The 22,408-nt window shown below is 40.8% G+C and overlaps 1 protein-coding gene across 3 annotated transcripts in view; it reads left to right on the top strand.

The window, feature by feature from the left end:
• Positions 1-22,408, top strand: part of ECPAS (Ecm29 proteasome adaptor and scaffold) — a 111,954-nt gene that overhangs the window by 85,435 nt on the left and 4,111 nt on the right. For all 3 annotated transcript variants that reach the window (XM_052645398.1, XM_052645396.1, XM_052645397.1), the window contains exons 34-48: positions 367-488; positions 2,071-2,221; positions 3,926-3,991; positions 5,680-5,769; positions 6,530-6,596; positions 7,292-7,383; positions 7,463-7,529; positions 7,763-7,954; positions 8,825-9,033; positions 9,880-9,923; positions 10,018-10,210; positions 11,735-11,873; positions 14,636-14,741; positions 14,948-15,036; positions 17,355-17,426. In XM_052645398.1, the coding sequence (XP_052501358.1) occupies positions 367-488; positions 2,071-2,221; positions 3,926-3,991; positions 5,680-5,769; positions 6,530-6,596; positions 7,292-7,383; positions 7,463-7,529; positions 7,763-7,954; positions 8,825-9,033; positions 9,880-9,923; positions 10,018-10,210; positions 11,735-11,873; positions 14,636-14,741; positions 14,948-15,036; positions 17,355-17,426 (1,699 nt within the window). The remainder of the gene's footprint in view (positions 1-366; positions 489-2,070; positions 2,222-3,925; positions 3,992-5,679; positions 5,770-6,529; positions 6,597-7,291; positions 7,384-7,462; positions 7,530-7,762; positions 7,955-8,824; positions 9,034-9,879; positions 9,924-10,017; positions 10,211-11,734; positions 11,874-14,635; positions 14,742-14,947; positions 15,037-17,354; positions 17,427-22,408) is intronic.

Below are 22,408 nucleotides of genomic sequence, written 5' to 3'. Positions count from 1 at the left end.
TTCTTGACCTCTGTGCTATGCTGCCACCCAAAGGTATTGAGGATCATCATGGTGACAATACCTTAAGCCTCTTCAGAGTGCTTGCTTAAATGGTTTCTCATTTCATCTTCAGCTGTTGCCTGTTTGACAGATTAGAAGACCAAAGCTTAGAAAGTAAAATGTGTTACTGGATTTTCTGTTTAGTTATTGGCAGCCCTAGGACTCAACCCCAGATCATGAGGTCTTCTTTTTCTCTCTTCGGTGGTAGAAAGTATTGCATCACTTGCTCTCTTCTGTGGCTGTAGGAAGTAGGAAGTGTTTTGTCAAATGAACGCTTTATCAGATGAGGGGTCAGGTTCACTAATTTCTATGCTCTTTGTCTGTGAGGTCTGTGTGAAAATGTGTGACCCTGCCAAAGGAGCAGCTGGCCAGAGAACCATTGCTGTCCTCCTGCCCTGCCTGCTGGACAAAGGAATGATGAGTCCTGTGACAGAAGTTCGAGCCCTCAGGTTTGAATCAGCTAATGAGATGAATATACTGGATTTACTTAGTTCTTAGCCATCCAGTAGAAATTGGATTTCTTCAAAGGTTAAGATTCTGGGACATATGGAGAAGGGAGTTGAGGAGAATCCATTGGGGTGACCCAAGAGCGTGTGTGAGAAGTGGTGAGTCGGAACATTTTTGCAGAGACATTCTCTTGGGAACCTTGCTTCTGCCCAGCGTTCTGCCACCCTGCCTCAGCCAGGAGTGCAGGGTGGTCTTTTCTCGTCACTGGCCTCTGCCCCCATAAGGCACATCTTATTATGCCTCTGTTAAGCAAGGTCTTGGGAAGCTTGCTTGTTGATTATATTACTTAGTAACATTTCACCGATTATTAGATTTAAAAATAAGCTGTTTACTACCTGTGAATTATTCAAGAAACATGTATTTAGATTTATATGGCTCTTCTAAGTTAAAGTCAGTAGTGAAAGATTCTAGTTTCGTTTGTTTTTTAAACTAGAATACTATCTAGAATGAATTCCATTTTTATTTCACTCTTTATATTAGATCAGATTAATAGTATCAACACTGTTTTGTGGTAATCAAGTAGTTGGTTTGGGAAAGTTCTTTTTAGAACTTTAGAAGGATTCAGCTAACAAATGCAGAGGAATGATAAAATTAGGATACCACCATTTTGCTGTCATCAGTAAGATGACCCAGGTAATGATCGTAAGTGGCTCTAAGTCCACTGGTGAAAGGCTGATGCGGAGAGTTACAGTGGATGGTTGGTTTGTGCTGACCAGACTTGAACCCTCTGATCACTCTTTGAGAGCACAGAAAAAGATAAGCATGCTAATGTGATGGGATAGGACATGACCAACCATCTATGAAAGATTCTTATTTTAAAAAAAATTTGAACTAAACTTGATTTAGCCTGCAGATCTGCATAAGCTACAGAGGGACATGTTAAGTGATACCGTCAGAATACGGTCAGTGAGGACAAATAAGTTATAAGAAAAAAAGGAAGGAGGGCCCTGTGAAAAAAGATTCAGGAAATGCAGTAGATTGCAATGTGTGGATGGACTCTGGATTCAATTCTGTCAAACCAGCTCTTAAGGACATTTGGGAAACCATCAGGGAAATTTGGATATTAGATGATATGAGAAGAATTCTTAATATTTTGGGGGTGTGAAATGGTATTTTGATGATGATAAAGAGTCCTCCTTTCTTGATGACACATACTGAAGTTAACTTAGGGATTATGCGTCAAAATACTACGACGGCAGGGGTAAAAATTATATGTATGATCTGTATGCCTGGTGGATGTATAAGTGAGACAGAATTGGCCAAAGGTTATTAATTGTTGAACTGAGTGGAGAACATAATAGAATTTCACTTATGATCCTCTCTGCTTTCATACATACGTGAAATTTTCTTTAATCAAAAGTAGAAACAAAATCCAGAGAAACAACACAGAGCTAAGACCAGGCTCTGAACCCAAGAGAGAATGTTCCTTAATGCAGGAAACTGCAGAATATCCTCATGATTAGACTTGTAGGGCTTCTTCTTTTTGTTAAAAGAACTCAAGAGTTGTGTTTTGTGTGTCTGTAGTATCAACACCCTGGTGAAGATCAGCAAAAGTGCAGGAGCCATGCTGAAGCCACATGCGCCAAAACTCATCCCAGCCCTGCTGGAGTCCCTGAGTGTACTGGAGCCCCAGGTTCTCAATTATTTGAGCCTCCGGGCTACAGACCAAGAAAAGGTGAGTTGACAGCACAAGCGTGTTGACAATTATTGTGAAAGGAGAGGCCTGTTAAGATACTGAATAGGTCCTCCAGGGGCCTTGGTCAAACTACAGGACTCAAATGATACTTTCGACACTCAAAACAACATGAAGTTTTTTTTTTTTTAGTAGTGGGGTGGGCAGGGAGAGGACTCATACACTGTTATGTGAAAAATGACACTTCTAGCCAAAAAAATACGTCAGTGCATTGATTTAACAGAGTTTTGGGTACATGTTTGTTTATTTTTTAGGGGTTAAGGCTACACTCTCAGAGTCTTTTTCTATGAACCATTCTTGCCCTACAAGTCAAGAGGATTTCTAGCTAGACTTTGGCATGGTTCAAAAGTATCTTGCTTTTTATGTATACTATAGTTCCCTAGTCTCTTAATCAGAGTGTTGGGTTTTTTTTTTTTTTTCCTTTAAATTACAGATGAAATATATTTATTGTGAAAAATTAAAACAACACAGAAGTGTAGAAAGTATCCCGCTGGGAGTCCCCTCTTCTCCGGCAGCACAGTGTCATTCCCGAGGAGTACACGCTGTCAGCAGTTCCCTGTGTCTCCTTTCAAGTTCTTTTGTAGTCACAGGCTACAAAATCAACAAACACATTAATTTAGAAATAGAATCAAGCTACAAAAGTTGTTCTGCAGCTTGATTTGTGTTTTTAACAAAATACCATGTGTGTACGTCGATCTGTTTCATTCTTTTTAGTGCGTGTGTAGTGTTCAATAGTGAGGTTATTTTGAGCTTTTGTGCGGGAGCTTTTATAATATCATAAGTTAGGAATGTTCTGTTTCCCTCCACGTCTGTGCCAGCACTGAATAATCTCAGTCCGATAAGAATCTCATTCTAATTTGCAGTTTCCTGTTACTAGTGTTGTCCATTGTCGTTTCATATTGTGTTAGCCATCTGTATTTACTTTGTGAGTTGTATTGTTTCTTTTCCGTGTTTATTTTTCACTTGTTTATATTTCTGCATTTGTCCTTATTAGAACTGTCAGGCTCCTGTCATGTGATTGTAAAAGCTTTCTCTAAGTTCTGTTTGGTTTTTAGCTCACCTAAACTGTTCTCTTCTCATTCCCTCTGCCTCTTTCTTCTTCAGTCATTCTTCCTCTTTCAGCAGTAATCTTGCCCTTTCCTGTGTTCCCACCTAATAGGTGTTGGGAATGAAGAAACGTAAACTGTAGTTCAGACTTTGCAGCCGTAGGCAAGTCGCTTCTGTATGTCTAATTTTTCTTGTTATTATGTCTGGATAGTGTCAGCCCCTCCTGCTCCTTAGTTCTTGGACTAAGACACCATATGAGGGCCCTTTCCATAGTTAAAGGAAAACATGTATAAAAATTAAAAATCATGTCTTAGATGGAAAATTATTTGATCTGTCTATTTATTGGATGGAGAACCTGAGGCTCCGGAAGGCTGGATAACTTGCCCAGAGCCATACTGGGGGGTGTTCTAGTGGTGGTTAATACTGACCTCTCGTCTGCATGTCTAACCTGTGATGAGATGCTGCCTTTACATATCTGTGGTTGAATGCAGGCCCAAAGAAGTTATTTCAACTTGTGTTTTAATTTGTTGTATCTATATATTCTTTTTGAAAATATTCCTTAATTTGGCAGTCTCACCCAACGGGAGTCTGAGGAGGTTCTTCTTGATTGATCCAATGTCCTTGTATTTGTGTTCTCAGGCTGCAATGGATAGCGCCCGACTCAGTGCTGCCAAATCCTCTCCCATGATGGAAACAATCAACATGGTCAGTGCCTCCTATAATGAGAACGTTTGTCGGCTTGCTTTAGAGTGTAATGTTTAAAGTCTTCAGGTTACAGTGCCTTGAATGAACTAGAGATTTAAGGGACGAGTCAAGCAGCTGTTGTGACTCTAGTTTTTTCTTAAGAATTCTTTTTTCTTCTCCTATATTGCTAAAGGAACACATACTTTACCCAATACTAGACTCCATTAGTCTAGATTTGTCTCATGCAGGGAAACAATATATTAAAAGATTTCCCTGTAAATCTGTATCTGTGTGTCTTTTGGCCTGCCTGTCTAAAGAAAGGTTCAGGTATTTGTCTCTGCCTGAGCACTGTCTTGGGGACCTAGGAAGGTGTAAGCTGGAGGTGTTCAGAGAAGTAGACAGCAGAAAAGGTAGGGAGAGAGAACTGAGCACCTTTGATAGGTTGTTCAGTTAAAGGAAGGGGATTTGCAGAAAAGAGCTGCTTAGCACCAAGTTTCAAAGTTCCAGTGTTTGTGGAGTCGTAGATTAAGAGTCCCTAAGGTCACAAAAGCCGACTCTCCTGTGCCTGCCCTGGAGTGGTTAACTGGGAACTTATGAGCTACTGGAAATTGTGGTGCTAGGCAGATCACAAGATTAGACAAAAGAAGAAATTTTTCTAGTGCTTACTGGGGAATTATTACCAAAGTTTGGTCTAAAGATGTTATATTTTAGTTGGGTGATGGAGGAAGAAAGATAAAAGAAATAGAAATAGTTAGCAAACTTCTTATAGATATGTTCATCAGTGATAGAACATAGTGGTTACACTGTCAAAAAAACAGTATCACAAATTCAGCCTACGAAGTCAACTTTAATAAGATGGCTTGGTAGGTCAGTTTTATTTTATTTTATTTTATTTTTAGTATGATACACTTATATTTTAAAATTTTTCTATTTGTATAAAATTTTTAAAGATTACTTCCCATTTGCAGTTATTACAAAATACTGGCTGTATTCCCCATGTTGTACAATACAATCTTTTTTTTTTTTTTTTTAACCTCTTAAACATGTTTGTTTATTTATTTATTTTGTTAGGCTTTATTTTATTTATTTATTTATTATTATTTTTTTAATTTTTATTTTTACGTTATTTTACTTTACAATACTGTATTGGTTTTGCCATACATTGACATGAATCCACCACGGGTGTACATGCGTTCCCAAGCATGAACCCCCCTCCCATCTCCCTCCCCGTAACATCTCTCTGGGTCATCACCGTGCACGGTAGGTCAGCTTTAATCTGGACTGATAAAGAGGAAGTAGACCCAGAGAGATCCTTTCTTCTTGGGTGCTCATTGTTTATTTTCTCCTTTATAAATGGGTGCTTTTTATTATTTTTGTTTCTAATTTTGAACCACTGATAAATGGCTTTCTTGTGTGTAGTATAATGGTGGTTTTAACACTGAAATTAGAGCAAAATCAAACCAGTAGTTTTTCAACTTCATGTCAAAACCAGTGGGGTGCACAGTTGACGTGGGCAGTCTTTTAAGGGGTAGGGGCGTGGCTAGTTCCCCGACCAGGGATCACACCTGCTCCCTCTGCAGTGGAAGCTCAGAGTCTTCACCACTCGACCACCAGGGAAGACCCGGGCAGTTTTTAATTGAAGATGTGGTACTGATTGACTGACTGACTTATTTCCTTAAGTTAACTTTATATTTATTCTCTTCCCAAAGTGCCTGCAATATCTTGATGTATCAGTGCTGGGTGAGCTAGTTCCTAGATTATGTGAACTGATCAGAAGTGGTGTAGGTCTTGGAACCAAGGTAAGCAAGTGTATTTTTTACCAGAGAAATTTGCATCTTCATTAGTTTGGGCCACAAACATAGAATAGACGTCATGTGTGAAATACATTTTTTTTTTCTTAAAACCTAATACTATTTTACATTAACTATTTTGTTTCTGTGACTGCATTAGTAACTTAAAACATGTAACTCATTCAGAATATAAAACGCATGATTTACTCAGTAAATATCATCTCCTCTGTCCACGGGAGTTCTCCAGGCAAGGATACTGGAGTGGGTTGCCTCCTGGTGTCTCTGTGTGCATGGATCTTACACAGTGCCTTCTTTAATGGCCACATGATACTTATTCTCTTGTGTGGCTGGAACATCATTTATTTTAACCCATCAGGGAACCTCTGATTGGTTTTCGGCTCTTTTGATTCTCCACAAAGCACTGTGGTGAATGTCCTTGGACACATCTGAAGCTACTTCCTTTGGTTAAATTCCTAGAACTGAAAATGTTAAAACAAGAACGGAAAGGATGGCAGGTTGCCCTCCCAAAAGATCGTATGAGTCCCCTCCTCACTTGCAGTGTATGAGAGCAATGTACATTTGTGCTACAAAGGTTCCTGCTGGAACTCTTGAAGAAAATCTTCATGTTAGTAGTTTAAGAGTTTTCCTAGATGGTCTCTTGGAGGGGCTGTTAGGCTTTGCATATTTCTGTAAATCTTTGACTCCTAAAACAAAGTTTGATAGAACACGTGACCATCAAATTTAGACCTTTGCCTTTGTGACCCTGCAGGGAGGCTGCGCCAGTGTCATCGTATCATTAACTACTCAGTGTCCCCAGGACCTAACACCTTACTCAGGTGAGTTTGTCTAAACCGTGTGGGGCGATGTTTTGGTATGGCCATGTCTTGTGTGACAAGGTTTTAAATGGAAAAATAATGGTCATTGAGCCACGCTTGAGATACTGTGTACTTCTTCTTCCCTCAAGCTCCCCCGCCTCTGCCTTTATCTCTCTTTGCAAGAGGTACAAGATGATCAAGTTTGGCACGTTTTCACTGGTTTACAGATTTTATTTCTTGCTGGTATAAGGAAGTGAAAGTATCTCCTCTTCTGTAGGATTTGTAATGTTACATCAACATTTTCATCTTGGATTGATTTCCAGGTGGGGTTGATGGACTTTTGTAAAAGTAGCTCACTCATTTTTGCAGCTTCCCCCCCAGTATTCTAGGCACAGATTATTATTTGTTTACTTTTATTTCTTGACACACTGTGCCATCTGCAGGATCTTACTTAGTTCCCCCTGGTACCTCCTGCATTGGAAGCACGGATTCTTAACCGCTGGACTGCCAGGGAAGTCCTGATGCAGTTTAATTTTTAATTTTGCACCAAGCAAAGAGAAGTGAATGGATAGTACAAATGTAACGTGCAAGAGCTCTAGGCTACCATGGAATAAATCAGATACTAACTACAGGTTTAAGTTTGTTTGGGTCCTGGGAACAGAGCAGAGTGGTCGTTCAACCAGGTGTCAAGATTTTCCTCCTTTTGTTTGCGCCAGGTAAACTCATGAGTGCTTTGCTTAGTGGCCTGACTGATCGGAACAGTGTAATTCAGAAATCCTGTGCATTTGCCATGGGCCATTTAGTTCGGGTGAGTTGAATTTCTTACTTAGTTAAATAAGTATAGTGGCATAGTTATAGAGAAATGACTGGGATCGTTTCTCTTCCAGACCTCACGGGATAGCAGCACTGAGAAACTCCTGCAGAAGCTCAATGGCTGGTATATGGAGAAAGAAGGTGCCTTTCTTTTCCTATTTCAGTTACTGTTAATTTAGATGTAAACAGCCTAATGTAACAGGACAGATCAGGTCTTACCCTTTCTGATTTTATGTGCTCTGTGAGGAACATTGCTGGTTGATTTTACTGGTTTGTTTTGTTGTGGTACAAGTTCTACGGTGGTCTGTTTCAGCCAGTTACTCTTACAGACGGTACGAGTCATGAAGATTGTGGGCTTTTCTGCTTCTCTTTAGAACCCGTCTACAAGACCTCTTGTGCTCTGACTATTCATGCTATTGGACGATACAGCCCCGATGTACTGAAGAACCATGCCAAAGAAGTTCTGCCTTTGGCATTCCTAGGCATGCATGAAATTGCTGATGAGGAGAAAGCAGAAAAAGAAGAATGTAACTTATGGACTGAAGTGTGGCAGGAGAATGTCCCTGGTTAGTAAACAGTGTCTATGAATTAAACCTCTTCCTTAAGAACCACAGTTGAAATTTATTTTTCTCTTTTTTTAAAAAAAAACTTTTACTGGAGTATAGTTGAAATGGAATATTGTGTTAATTTCTGCTGTGCAGTGAAGTGAATCAGTTATACATACACCCCTTGTATTTTATATTCTTTTCCCATATAGGTCATTACAGAGTGTTGAGTAGAGTTCTGTGAGTTATACAGTAGGTTCTCATTAGTTATCTGTTTATATATAGTAGTATATGTATGTCAGTCCCAATCTCCCAATTACCCCTCCTGCCATACCCCCCCAGTAACCATAGTTTGTTTTCTACATCCCACTGTTGGAATTTCTAGCTCACTTTTTATTTGCAAACTTCTGTAGTTACTTTTCCCGGCACGTTAACAGGGTGTGTCCCGTTGGGTTCTCAGCCTGTCCAAATTGCTGAGTTCTCAGGTTGGCACTCAGAGCTCTTTTGTTTCCTCTCTCATTGCTGCCCATGTGAGAACAGAAACTGCCCTAACACAGCAGAACTTGGCTAATTTCAGTTGAGAGTGAACAGTGGTTTTTCTGTTGCTCTGAGTAATATTTTAGCATAGTGCTTCTCCACTCTGCTTTTCACCTGGACACGCATTCATGGGTGACAGCCCAACTCTGGGCGCGTCCAAGTTCGTAAAGTCCTGCTGCTGTGAAGACTCCTCACACCCCTCCTCCCTTTCTCTTCCTTTCAGAGAGTGATGTGGTGCAGTGTTGCTGCTGAGTCACTGCTTTAAACTGATGTTCACCGAATTTTATTCCAGACTTAGGGGAAAAAAATGCATTAGTTTTGGGGGTTGCTTTAATTTTGCTTTTCATAATCTAGGTTCCTTTGGCGGCATTCGGTTATACCTGCAGGAGTTGATTACCATTACCCAGAAGGCTTTACAGTCTCAGTCCTGGAAAATGAAAGCGCAGGGTGCAATTGCCATGGCGTCAATTGCAAAGCAAACCAGCTCCCTGGTGCCTCCGTATCTGGGAATGATACTGACCGCATTACTACAAGGCCTAGCTGGAAGAACGTGGGCAGGAAAGGTAAAGGAACCATTCATGCCCAGTTAAACTTAAGGTATCCTCAAAGGATTATGACTTCGTCCTTCACATTTCATTTTCTATAAAAATTAAAATATTGTTTTGTGGGACAAAAGATGGATGGTTTTTGTGAAACTGATCTCTTAGGCAGTGGGAAGCCTTGCGTAAACTTTGATTAAATGTGATATTTCATCAGAGTATAACCCACGTGTCCTTGAATAGTGCACAGTAATGCTGGGGGTTGATTTTTATTTATCCTGTTCAACTTTGCAAGATAAGTCTTAAACCAAGTGGTCATCCTTTTGTCCCTGTTGACCTCACGAGCAGACTGTCAGGACTGGGCATATGTGAAGTTGAGTGTCCAGGCCAGTGTGTCTGAACCCCCGGGTTCAGGATGCACGTCTCTGGGGCCTGTGAATTGGTCATGTTTTATAGACGGTTGATGGTAGGCTGCACACAGTGACCGTTTATGGGGAGCAGGAGACTGTGATCGTATATAGTCTGTGTGACGTGGTGGAAGCCCTGGTGGCCCGTGGAGAGCTGTAAATGAAGTGGGGGCCTCGGAGTCGGAGCCAGTTCTGATCCCATTGTTAATGCTTCTGCCTGTCTGCCCTTGGGCAAGTCGGTTCTCTAGGCTTCACGCAGTGGAGATGAGGACAGTTATCCTGCTTCCGTGGTCTGGAACAAAACTCTGTGGATGTGCTCATTAAACGAAAAGTGTGTTATAGATGTGGTGACTGGTTCATTTTTGTTGCCATAATTTTTAGATGCTTCTGAGGTAGTTGTAGTCATGTGCAGAAAATGTAAATGACACATGGGTGCTGATCTTTTCCTCTTTCAACCCTTTAGGAAGAACTTTTGAAAGCCATTGCCTGTGTGGTGACAGCTTGCAGGTAAATGTTCCTTCAGTGAATCAGATGCCATTTCTTAAACTGAGCTGGAAAGCTGCAGCCTTTATTGTTTGATGCTTTCATGTGGGTCTTACAGTGCAGAGCTGGAGAAGCCTGTGCCTGGTCAGCCCAGCACAAATGAAATCCTGCAGGCTGTTCTGAAGGAGTGTGGCAGAGAGAACCCCAAGTACAAGATTGTAGCAATCAGTTGTGCAGGGGATGTCTTAAAGGCCACCAAAGAAGACAGATTCCAGGAGTTTGCCGACATTGTCATACCTCTCATCAAGAAGGTAATGACTGCCATCTTCTTTCAGGTTTTGTTTATACTTTAAAAAATTTTTAAAAAGGAGGAGAAGATTTTCCTGTGTCCTCTTTGTACATTTTGTTAGGATTCATGTAGCTGCAAATTGCAGAAGATCCCAAAACATCATGGCTTTAAGCAAGACAGACGTTTGTCTCTCACATACTAGTTTTGGGAGTCTGGCTCTTTACAGCTCCCAGCTCTGCTGGCCCTTGGGGGTGGCCACTATCTTCACAGTCCACCGTGTGTCTGCGTTCCAAGCGGGTGATGGCAGGGGAGATGGAGAAAGGATGAAAGGTCAGAGTAGGCACATCAGATCTCTTTTAAGGGGAGCTTCTGGAAACTGGAGCAGGGCCTTTTCACTTCTCCCATTGGTCAGTGCTTAGCCAGATGGCCATACCTGGCTGCAGATGAGGTTGCAAACAGGAATCTTCATTTTAGGTATCCATTTCCCCTCCATGGGATAATGGTGGATTTTTTTTTTTTTTTTCCAACAAAGCAGAGGGCTTCCCTGGAAGTCCAGTGGTTAAGACTCTGGACTTCAGTGCAGGGGGTGTGGATTTGATCCCTGGTCAGGGAACTAAAATCCCACATGCCATGTGGCATGCCAAAAAAAGAGAAAACAAAGCAGAAAGATGAGTTTATTGCAGAGATTTCATCCTGAGAGCCAGGAAACTTAGGGCTGCGGGACCAGTGAGTTCCTGAGTCTGGTATTGGAGTAGACGAATAGTCTCTCTCATGGTGGTAATGAGCTTTGCATTGCAAGTCTGTGCAGCAGCCAGCCCAGGCATCCCAGAGTGAAGACAGGGAGCTCAGTGTGCCACTGCTGACTACTTTTGCTACAGATTGGGGGACTTTGATCAAAAATGGACCTTGATTTATTTTGGATAATGAAGTTCTCGTTTTTAAAGGTTGGACACTGATTCAGAGAAAGAAGGGTATGGTTTACCAATTTTTTTTTTTTGGTGAAACATAAAATATTTAAAATAACATTTTTATTTGGTTTCTTGTGTTGCTGCTATTTTGCAGTTGTAAAAAAAGTTGTTTAAATAATTTCTGTTACACACATAATGGTAGTGTATGGATTTGGGAGACCTGTATTTTAAATGGATTATTTCACCAGCCAGCTGGACAAGTGACTTCCTAGCTTGTTTCCTTATCTTATAAGTACAGAGTTTGGATTTAGATCATTACTGAGTTCTTTCTCCTTTAATTCCATGATTGTAATGCCACCCTTTCTGTGTTGTGCTCAAAATACTATATATACGATAGGTTTTTTCACCTTTGCCCACAGAGTCCTTTATAGGATCACCCAAATTTATTGGAGAGATGTAGTCTTCCTGTTCAAAATTCTTTTAATGAATAGGGCGACCCATGGTAGAGAATTTAGCATTTAATTCCTGGTTAATATCTCATACTCTGGTACCCTGAATGTTTTAATAGTATACTTGTAACTTCAAAGAAAACATTTTTTTTAATTTGCTTTCTTTTTTTTTTTTTTTTCGCCTTTCAGAACTCACCTGAAAGCATTGGAGTACAGACAACCAAAAATGAAGATGAGAATGAGAAGGAAAAGGAGCTCCAGCTGGAATCTCTGCTGGGAGCCTTTGAGAGCCTGGGCAAAGCCTGGCCCCGAAGTGCGGAGACCCAGCGTAAGCAACAGAAGCTGCATTTCAAGAAGGGCTGCTGTAGTCAGGAGTTACGTCACAAGAGCAGAGGCATTCTGTGTGATGATTTATAGCTGCAGTTTCCTGTAGAGCCTGACTGATGGATAGAGAGGATTAGCCAATATAAATCTTACTTCTGTGTTGACAAATAACCTCATTGACTATTAATTTGGTACGGCTGCTGTAACATAGTCCTGCAGACGGGGTGGCTTCTTTTCTCAAAGTCTGGAGACTAGTAGTCTGAGACCAAGGTATCACCAGTGTTGAGGTGTCTTCTGGGCTCTTTCTCCTTGGCTTGTAAATGGCCATCCATGTCTCTGTGTCCTAGTGTTCTTATATCTTATATACCAGTCATCTTGGATTAGGGCCCTAATGGTCTCTTTGAAAACCGTCTCCCAGCGCAGTCACATTCTGAGATACTTGGGGTTATTAGGACTTCAACATGTGAATTTGTGGGAAATGGCAACCCATTCCAATATTCTTGCCTGGAGAATCCCATGGACAGAGGAGCCTGTCAGACATGACTTAGCAACTAAACCACCATAACAACTGTGATACATTTTGTGTAGATAATTTGACTATAAAAAGAATTCTGTTGGTCTTGTTTATGGCACTGTATTCTGAGATATCCATGGAACTTATTAGTAGAGGGTCTCTGTCTCAAAATAAATAGCCTTGTTGCTCAACCTTTAGTAAGCAAATGAAATCTGTCTGCTTGAGAAACTTGTAATTTTCTGAGAGATTTGCAGATTTGAGCATAATCTTTCCAAGTGAAAAGTGAAAGTGAAAGTTGCTCAGTGTGTCTGACTGTTTGTGACCCCATGGACTATACAGTCCATGGAATTCTGCAGGCCAGAATAGTGGAGTGGGTAGCCTTTCCCTTCTCCAGGGGATCTTCCCAACCCAGGGATCAAACCCAGGTCTCTGGCATTGCAAGTGGATTCTTTACTAGCTGAGCCACAAGGGAAACCCAAGAATACTGGAGTAGGTAGACCTCTTCTCCAGCGGGTCTTCCAACCGAGAAATTGAACCGGGGTCTCCTGTATTGCAGGCAGATTCTTTACCAACTGAGCTATCAGCGAAGCCCAAGGTTTAAATAAATGGTAAACCTTTACTCACGGGTTAGGTTGTAGTTAGTAGGAGTTTGCCTTGTATTGGTTCTTGCAGTGCATCCTACATCTGAATATTCCTGAATCTTATGAAAAGCATCGTTGACTCTGTGATTCAGTTCAGTTCAGTCGCTCAGTTGTGACTCTTTGCGACCCCATGGACTAGAGCACACCAGGCTTCCCCGTCTATCCCCAACTCCAAGGGACTCTCAAGAGTCTTCTCCAACACCACAGTTCAAAAGCATCAATTCTTTGGTACTCAGCCTTCTTTATGGTCAGGTCTCACATACATACATGACTACTGGAAAATCCATAGCTTTGATTAGACGGACCTTTGTCGGCAAAGTAATGTCTCTCTGTTTTTTAATGTTTTGGATGTATCTAAAATCACACTTAAGAGCGTCATTGAGCCTTGCCATCCTTTGTGTGAACTTCAAAAAGTATATTTGCTATGTATAGGATGGGTTTCCCCAGAGATACAGATTTGTAAGAGGTTTTATTTCTTGGTGTTAAGTTTGGACTGCAGTGGAAGCCCACTTATTTGATTTCATTAGGACTATTAACTTTTGCTTGATAGGTGGAAAAAATTCAAATAGGGAGTTATAGAAAAAGATGATACATATACAAGGCAGTCATCAGTTCAGTTCAGTTCAGTCACTCAGTTGTGTCCATCACCAACTCCCTGAGTTCACCCAAACTCATGTCCATTGAGTCGGTGATGCCCTCCAACCATCTCATCCTCTGTTGTCCCCTTCTCCTCCTGCCCCAATCCCTCAAGGAATAGAGATGTACATTCATATATCAGTTACAGGGGAAGGGCAAAGACCTTTGAGAATTTGTTCCACACTGGCTTGTCATATACATCTTACTCTTAATATGTCATCTTCAATTTCTGGTTTTATTTCCTTTTTTTGTTTTTGGTTTTATTTCTTTATAGTGGAGAAAGAAAGCACAATTTCTTAGGAAGCAGTTCAAATGCAGAATCTAGATTCTTAACCCCTATCCATCTTTACATTTGTGAACCTTACTAAATTCTGCAGCATTTAAAAAATAACTACTTTGTTGAGTTTTATGCTCCTGTTTCATCACTTAGCAAAATATTAATTACATAATTATAATAAGAGTGCAATTGGCATAACAGGTTTGGAATAAAGCACCATTGACTCTAGTTAAGTCTGCAGTATGCATAAGCTTGTGAGTGTCCAGCAAGGACCCCCCAGCCTCCAGAGTCCTGCTTTCTTTGGCCGTCATTTATGGTATTTTACAGGGAACATGCAGTGTGGTTGACTGTCAGTTTTGTAGAGAAGGATATTGCCTTGATGGTGAATAGTTATAACTTTTGAACAGTTATATACAGTTTGAGGGTGGGGGGTGCATATTTCTGATCAAGGAAGTTTGTGGGAATTTAACAAAGTCATGCTGAAGTGTTTTTGAAATTTCATGGCTTTAATTAAAGGCATTTGTTTTGTTTTGTTTTGTTTTCACTTTTTCCTCTCTCACTCTCTCTTCCACTTACCTCCCAACCCCACCCTCTCTCTGTTTGTCCCTCTCTCCCTCTCTTTGTTTCTCTCACTTGCTCTGTCTCTTGATTCTTCATACTCTCTGTCCTGCTCTGTCCCAATCTGTCTTTTTTCCCAGGTTGTTATCGTCAGGAGTTGTGCAAACTGATGTGTGAACGGCTGAAGCTCAGCACATGGAAAGTGCAGCTGGGAGTCCTACAGGCAATGAATGCCTTTTTTCAGGGGTAATTCGTTTCATAGTTCAGTCATTTATTTTACTTTCCCCTTCCCCTTAGCATTTTATGTGTAATCAGTGGAATTCTTTTACATTTCAAAAAGCTAAAATGACATCTAAAATAATACATACAGATAGGAATCGTTTGTGCCAGGAAAGGCTTTAGAATGTTTCTGAAATAACTGGTATTTGGATCTTGCTTTCTGATTTGTACAGATTAATGCTTTTAGAAGAAGAACATGCAGATCCTGAGGCTCTGGCTGAAATTCTCCTTGAAACTTGTAAATCAATCACATATTCTTTAGGTGAGTGGCAAACTGATATGGTAAAGAGTCTGCTTGCAGTGCAGGTGACCCCGGTTGGATTGCTGGGTCAGGAAAATCCGCTGGAGAAGGGATAGGCTACCCATTCCAGTATTCTTGGGCTTCCCTTGTGGCTCAGCTAGTAAAGAATCCGCCTGCAATGCAGGAGACTTGGGTTCAATCCCTGGGTTGGGAAGATCCTCTAGAGAAGGGAAAGGATACCCACACCAGTATTCTTGGCCTGGAGAACTCCATGGACTATATAGTCCATGGGGTCCCAAAGAGTCGGACATGACTGAGTGGCTTTCGCTTTCACTTTCAAACTGACATGGATAAGGGGGTTTTCATTTTAAAGCTCAAGGAGTTAAAGTTCAAATATGTCCTACCTTGTGCTGGGAACTAAATTCATGGAACCAACTACTGAACTCTTCTATTTAATAGACTCAGTCTGTGCCCCCAAACTGGAATGTATTAATCTGAAACTAATTAGGATTTCAACACCTAGATTAGAAAAACCTTTGTGATCAGTATTTTTTAAAACCTTGTATTTGGAAATATTTCAGACTTAGAAAAAAGTACAGTAATAGTGCATATGATACTTGTATATGCTTTACCCAAAGTTACCTGTTAGCATTTTGTGCCAGTTACTTTGATTTGCCTTCTGTAGACATATAGTACTTTTCCCTGAACATTTGAAAGTATATTTACATCCTGCCCCTCTTCTCCTAAGTTCTTCAGTGTGCCTGCTTTTACGTAATCATAGTGTAGTTGCCGACTTTAGACAGTGTAATGAGGCAGTGTTTTTAACCATTCATAGTCTAGGTTTTCAGTTGACTCAGTAATGTTTTTATATAATTTTTTCCTTCTCTTCTTAAGGAATCTGGTTCAGTCATTTAGCGCATTTATTGATAGTTGTCGTGTCTTTTTAGTCTCCTTTGATCTGGAATGGTTCCTCGGCCTTTTTCCATCTTATATGACATTGGCAATTTTGAAGAAAAGCCTCGGCTTGCCCCGCTTGAAAACCAGCGTGTTTCTCATTTGCCACTTGTCTGGTGTTTCCTTGTGGTCAGATCCAGGTTATGAGTTCCCAGCTGTGCTTCTCTGTAAGGGGTGGTGTGTCCTCTCCCCTCAAGAGGCACGCTGTCCATCTGCCCTCACTGGTGAGGTTAATTGGGATGATCCAGGCAAGGTATTACTCCGTTTTCTCTGCTGTGTGGTTACTGTTTTTTCCCATTCTGCCTGGTAAGCAGCCTGCGGGAGAATGTATTTTAAGACCATTTGAATAACTGCTCCTCTTCAGAACTGTGTCTTCTAAAGCAGTCTGGGAGAAGACGCTTTAAGACCACATACATGTACTGCTGGTTTTCAAAATATCTTCTCTAGCTTCAGCAGGCGTTGATAGGTTTTCCTGAGCCAGCTTTTACTAAGGATTTTCCAGCTCCAGCACTGCCTCTGCATTCACCCTTTGACAGCTGATTTCCTCTCATAAGCCAGGTCTCTCTCCTGAACTCTTTATTATTTGTTATCCACATTGTTTCATGCATCCCTTTATTTCCCTATTGGTTTATAATTACTTTCCTGAATTAATATGTTGATCAAATTATCCCAAATTTGGCCTGCGGAAGCCCCTTTGAGCTGACTGCAGTGTCCAGTTATCAGCTCACCACCATTTTTTAAGCATTTGTGTACTTCGTAGCATCACAACCTGTTATAACCTCATTTTGTTCTTTCTTTGACTCAGGTCTGGTTATGTGTTAGTTTTTTCTCTAGACAGTTTCACTGTGAGCTAGATGCTCTGTGTAGAGTAGAGACTAAGGAAGCATATGATCCTTGGAGGTAGCCACATGGTTTTGGATAAAGAACTGGCAGCTAAGAAACTAGTCCTTGTGGGGTTGGGTCCCGGCCAGGTTTCCCTGAGTTGGCTCTTTACCCCTGGGTTGTGTCGTGTTCTTTGCTAAAATGAAGAGGTGATGAAAACCTTAAGACTTTTCTTAGGTATCCTATGAGGTCAATATGTGTTTGAGACACTGTCTTTTGATTTCTGACTTCTAAAATGGGTCCTTTAAATATTGCCATTTATTGTGGAGATTGGTATATTTCACTGATAGCTTTTTTTTTTGAAGTAAGGAATATGGACTTGTAACATATTTATAGTATTTGATGATAATTGGCAAAGGGATGCTTACTTAAGAATAAGTATATCTTTTTCTGAATTTATAATTTCTGAATGTCTTTTTTTCGGTAACATTAACTTAATCTTAAAAGTACTGTTTGTAAGGCATATAAAACGAATAATGTGAACTGTATGATTTCCTTCTTAGAAAATAAGACCTACTCATCTGTGAGAACAGAAGCTTTATCTGTGATAGAATTGCTGCTTAAAAAACTTGAAGGTGAGTTCTTGATACTTCTGATTGGAGGACCAGAAAGCCAAGGAGACTTTATGGCAGATGTTTTAGGAAATTTTTTTATTTTCTGTTTTTATTTTTAATGAAGCATATATTCCAAAATGTAAATTAATATATTTATACATGAAAGTTGAAGATACATAGCTAAAACCTTCAATGATCTCTGTTCGTCTCCAAGGCAAACCATTCAATATCTCTGTAATCCAGGTCTATGCCCCAACTACTAACGCTGAAGAAACTGAAGTTGAATGGTTTTATGAAGACCTACAAGACCTTTTAGAACTAACACCCCCAAAAGATGTCCTTTTCAGTATAGGGGATTGGAATGCAAAAGTAGGAAGTCAAGAAACACCTGGAGTAACAGGCAAATTTGGCCTTGGAATGTGGAATGAAGCAGGGCAAAGACTAATAGAGTTTTGCCAAGAAAATGCACTGGTCATAGCAAACACCTTCTTCCAACAACACAAAAGAAGACTCTACACATGGACATCACCAGATGGTCAACACCGAAATCAGATTGATTATATTCTTTGCAGCCAAAGATGGAGAAGCTCTATCCAGTCAACAAAAACAAGACCAGGAGCTGACTGTGGCTCAGATCATGAACTCCTTATTACCAAATTCAGACTTAAATTGAAGAAAGTAGGGAAAACCATTAGACCATTCAGGTATGACCTAAATCAAATCCCTTATGATTATACAGTGGAAGTGAGAAATAGATTTAAGGGTCTAGATCTGATAGATAGAGTGCCTGATGAACTATGGACTGAGGTTCGTGACATTGTACAGGAGACAGGGATCAAGACCATCCCCATGGAAAAGAAATGCAAAAAAGCAAAATGGCTGTCTGGGGAGGCCTTACAAATAGCTGTGAAAAGAAGAGAGGCGAAAAGCAAAGGAGAAAAGGAAAGATATAAGCATCTGAATGCAGAGTTCCAAAGAATAGCAAGAAGAGATAAGAAAGCCTTCTTTAGTGATCAATGCAAAGAAGTAGAGGAAAACAACAGAATGGGAAACACCAGAGATCTCTTCAAGAAAATTAGAGATACCAAGGGAACATTTCATGCAAAGATGGGCTCGATAAAGGACCGAAATGGTATGGACCTAACAGAAGCAGAAGATATTAAGAAGAGGTGGCAAGAATATATGGAAGAACTGTACAAAAAAGATCTTCACAACCCAGATAATCATGATGATGTGATCACTAATCTAGAGCCAGACATCTTGGAATGTGAAGTCAAGTGGGCCTTAAAAAGCATCACTACGAACAAAGCTAGTGGAGGTGATGCAATTCCAGTTGAGCTGTTTCAAATCCTGAAAGATGATGCTGTGAAAGTGCTACACTCAATATGCCAGCAAATTTGGAAAACTCAGCAGTGGCCGCAGGACTGGAAAAGGTCAGTTTTCATTCCAATCCCAAAGAAAGGCAATGCAAAAGAATGCTCAAACTACTGCACAATTGCACTCATCTCACATGCTAGTAAAGTAATGCTCAAAATTCTCCAAGCCAGGCTTCAGCAATACATGAACCGTGAACTCCCTGATGTTCAAGCTGGTTTTAGAAAAGGCAGAGGAACCAGAGATCAAATTGCCAACATCCGCTGGATCATGGAAAAAGCAAGAGAGTTCCAGAAAAACATCTATTTCTGCTTTATTGACTATGCCAAAGCCTTTGACTGTGTGGATCACAATCAACTGTGGAAAATTCTGAAAGAGATAGGAATACCAGACCACTTAACCTGCCTCTTGAGAAATCTGTATGCAGGTCAGGAAGCAACAGTTAGAACTAGACATGGAACAACAGACTGGTTCCAAATAGGAAAAGGTGTCCATCAAGGCTGTATATTGCCACCCTGCTTATTTAACTTCTATGCAGAGTACATCATGAGAAACGCTGGACTGGAAGAAACACAAGCTGGAATCAAGATTGCTGGGAGAAATGTCAATAACCTCAGATATGCAGATGACACCACCGTTATGGCAGAAAGTGAAGAGGAGCTAAAAAGCCTCTTGAAGAAAGTGAAAGAGGAGAGCGAAAAAGTTGGCTTAAAGCTCAACATTCAGAAAACGAAGATCATGGCATCCGGTCCCATCACTTCATGGGAAAAAATGGGGAAACAGTAGAAACAGTGTCAGACTTTATTTTTTTGGGCTCCAAAATCACTGCAGATGGTGACTGCAGCCATGAAAGTAAAAGATGCTTACTCCTTGGAAGAAAAGTTATGACCAACCTAGATAGTATATTCAAAAGCAGAGATATTACTTTGCCGACTAAGGTCCGTCTAGTCAAGGCTATGGTTTTTCCTGTGGTCTTGTATGGATGTGAGAGTTGGACTGTGAAGAAGGCTGAGTGCCGAAGAATTGATGCTTTTGAACTGTGGTGTTGGAGAAGACTCTTGAGAGTCCCTTGGACTGCAAGGAGATCCAACCAGTCCATTCTGAAGGAGATCAGCCCTGGGATTTCTTTGGAAAGAATGATGCTAAAGCTGAAGCTCCAGTACTTTGGCCACCTCATGCGAAGTGTTGACTCATTGGAAAAGACTCTGATGCTGGGAGGGATTGGGGGCAGGAGAAGAAGGGGACCACCAAGGATGAGATGGCTGGATGGCATCACGGACTCGATGGACGTGAGTCTGAGTGAACTCTGGGAAATGGTGATGGACAGGGAGGCCTGGCGTGCTGCGATTCATGGGGTCGCAAAGAGTCGGACATGACTGAGTGACTGAACTGAAAACCTTCAAACTTTATGAGGTGTTAAATTTGGTACACTTCTATTTTATATACTTTTAATGCACTATGAACTATGATTATCTCAGTAAAGTTTTAGTTTCCAACACAGAAAACCTCAAATAGCCAAAGCAGTCTTGAGAAAGAAGAATGGAACTGGAGGAATCAACCTGCCTGACTTCAGAATATACTACAAAGATACAATCATCAAGACAGTATGGTATTGGCACAAAGACAGAGATATAGAGCAATGGAACCAAGTAGAAAACCCAGAGATAAATCCATGTACCTATGGACACCTCATCTTTGACAACAGAGGCAAAATTATGCAATGGAGAAAAGACAGTCTCTTTTACAAGTGGTGCTGGGAAAACTGGTCAACCACCTGTAAATGAATGAAACTGGAACACTTTCTAACACCATACACAAAAATAAACTCAAAATGGATTAAAGATCTAAATGTAAGACCAGAAACTATAAAACTCCTAGAGGAAAACATAGGCAAACACTCTTTGACATAAATCACAGCAAGATCCTCTATGACCCACCTCCCAGAGCAATGGAAATAAAAGAAAAAATAAACAAATGGGACCTAAGTAAACCTAAAAGCTTATGCACAACAAAGGAAATTATAAGCAAGGTGAAAAGGCAGCCTTCAGAATGGGAGAAAATAATAGCAAATGAAATAACTGACAATCTCCAAAATGTGCAAGCAGCTCACGCAGCTTAATACCAGAAAAATAAATGACCCAATCAAAAAATGGGCCAAAGAACTAAACAGACATCTCTTCTAAGAAGACATAGAGATGGCTAACAAATGCACGAAAAGATGCTCAACACCACTCATTATCAGAGAAATGCAAGTCAAAACCACAATGAGGAACCACCTCACACCAGTGAGAATGCCTGCTATCAAAAAGTCTACAAACAATAAATGCTGGAGAGGGTGTGGAGAAAAGGGAACCCTCTTACACTGTTGGTGGGAACGCAAACTAGTACAGCCACTACGGAGAACTGGAACTAGAACTGCCATACGACGCAGCAAGCCCACTGCCGGGCATCCACACCGAGGAAACCAGAGTTGAAAGAGACACATGTAACCCAGTGTTCATTGCAGCACTGTTTACAATAGCCAGGACATGAAAGCAGCCTAGATGTCCATCGGCAGATGAATGGATAAGAAAGCCGTGGTACATATACACAATGGAATATTACTCAGCTATTAAAAAAAAAAGCACATTTGAGTCAGTTCTAATGAGGTGGATGAAACTGAAGTGAAGTACGTCAGAAAGAAAAATACCAATACAGTATATGAATACATATATATGGAATTTAGAAAGATGGTAATGATGACTCTATATGCAAGACAGCAAAAGAGACACAGATATAAAGAACAGACTTTTGGACTCTGTGGGAGAAGGCGAGGGTGGGATGATTTGAGAGAATAGCATTGAAACATGTATATTACCACATGTGAAGTAGATGACCAATCCACGTTCAATGCATGAAGCAGGGCACTCAAAGCTAGTGCCCTGGGACAACCCAGAGAGATGGGGTGGGGAGAGGTTTCAGGATGGGACACATGTACACTACACCCATGGCTGATTCATGTCAATGTGTGGCAAAAACCACCACCATATTGTAATTAGCCTCCTCCTGAACATTCACTGGAAGGACTGATGCTAAAGCTGAAACTCCAATACTTTGGCTACCTGATGTGAAGAACTGACTCATTTGAAAAGACCCTGATGCTGGGACAGATGAAGGCGGAAGGAGAGGGGACGACAGAGGATGAGATGGTTAGATGGCATCACTGACTTGATGGACATGAGTTTGAGTGAACTCCAGGAGTTGGTGATGGACAGGGAGGCCTGGTGTGCTGCAGTCCATGGGGTCACAAAGAGTCAGACACGACCGAGCTGCTGAATTGAACTGAACTAAAATTAATTAGTTAAAAAAAAAAGATTTCGTTTCTATAGTGAATCTTGAGTTAATCTTGGTGAATTACACCTCACAGCTAACGGTGGCGGGCAGAACTCACTGCACACATGTCAGTAAACAGAATGACGCACTGAAAAGTGAAGTTAGGAAAACATTGAACAGTTAACTTCCGGAATCGTCAAATTTGATCGCAGTTTTCCCAGTTGATTTTTTTTTTCTGTTTTCCTTTTTAGAAGCTGTCTTATACAGAAGCGAGTTTATCTCATGGTCTGTTCTATCACTGGTGACAGGAGACTGGT

This window comes from Budorcas taxicolor, chromosome 8 (assembly GCF_023091745.1).
Source record: "Budorcas taxicolor isolate Tak-1 chromosome 8, Takin1.1, whole genome shotgun sequence".
NCBI lineage: Eukaryota > Metazoa > Chordata > Mammalia > Artiodactyla > Bovidae > Budorcas > Budorcas taxicolor.
The sequence above is the reverse complement of the archived record's forward strand: the minus strand, read 5'-3'. Positions and strand labels throughout refer to the sequence as shown.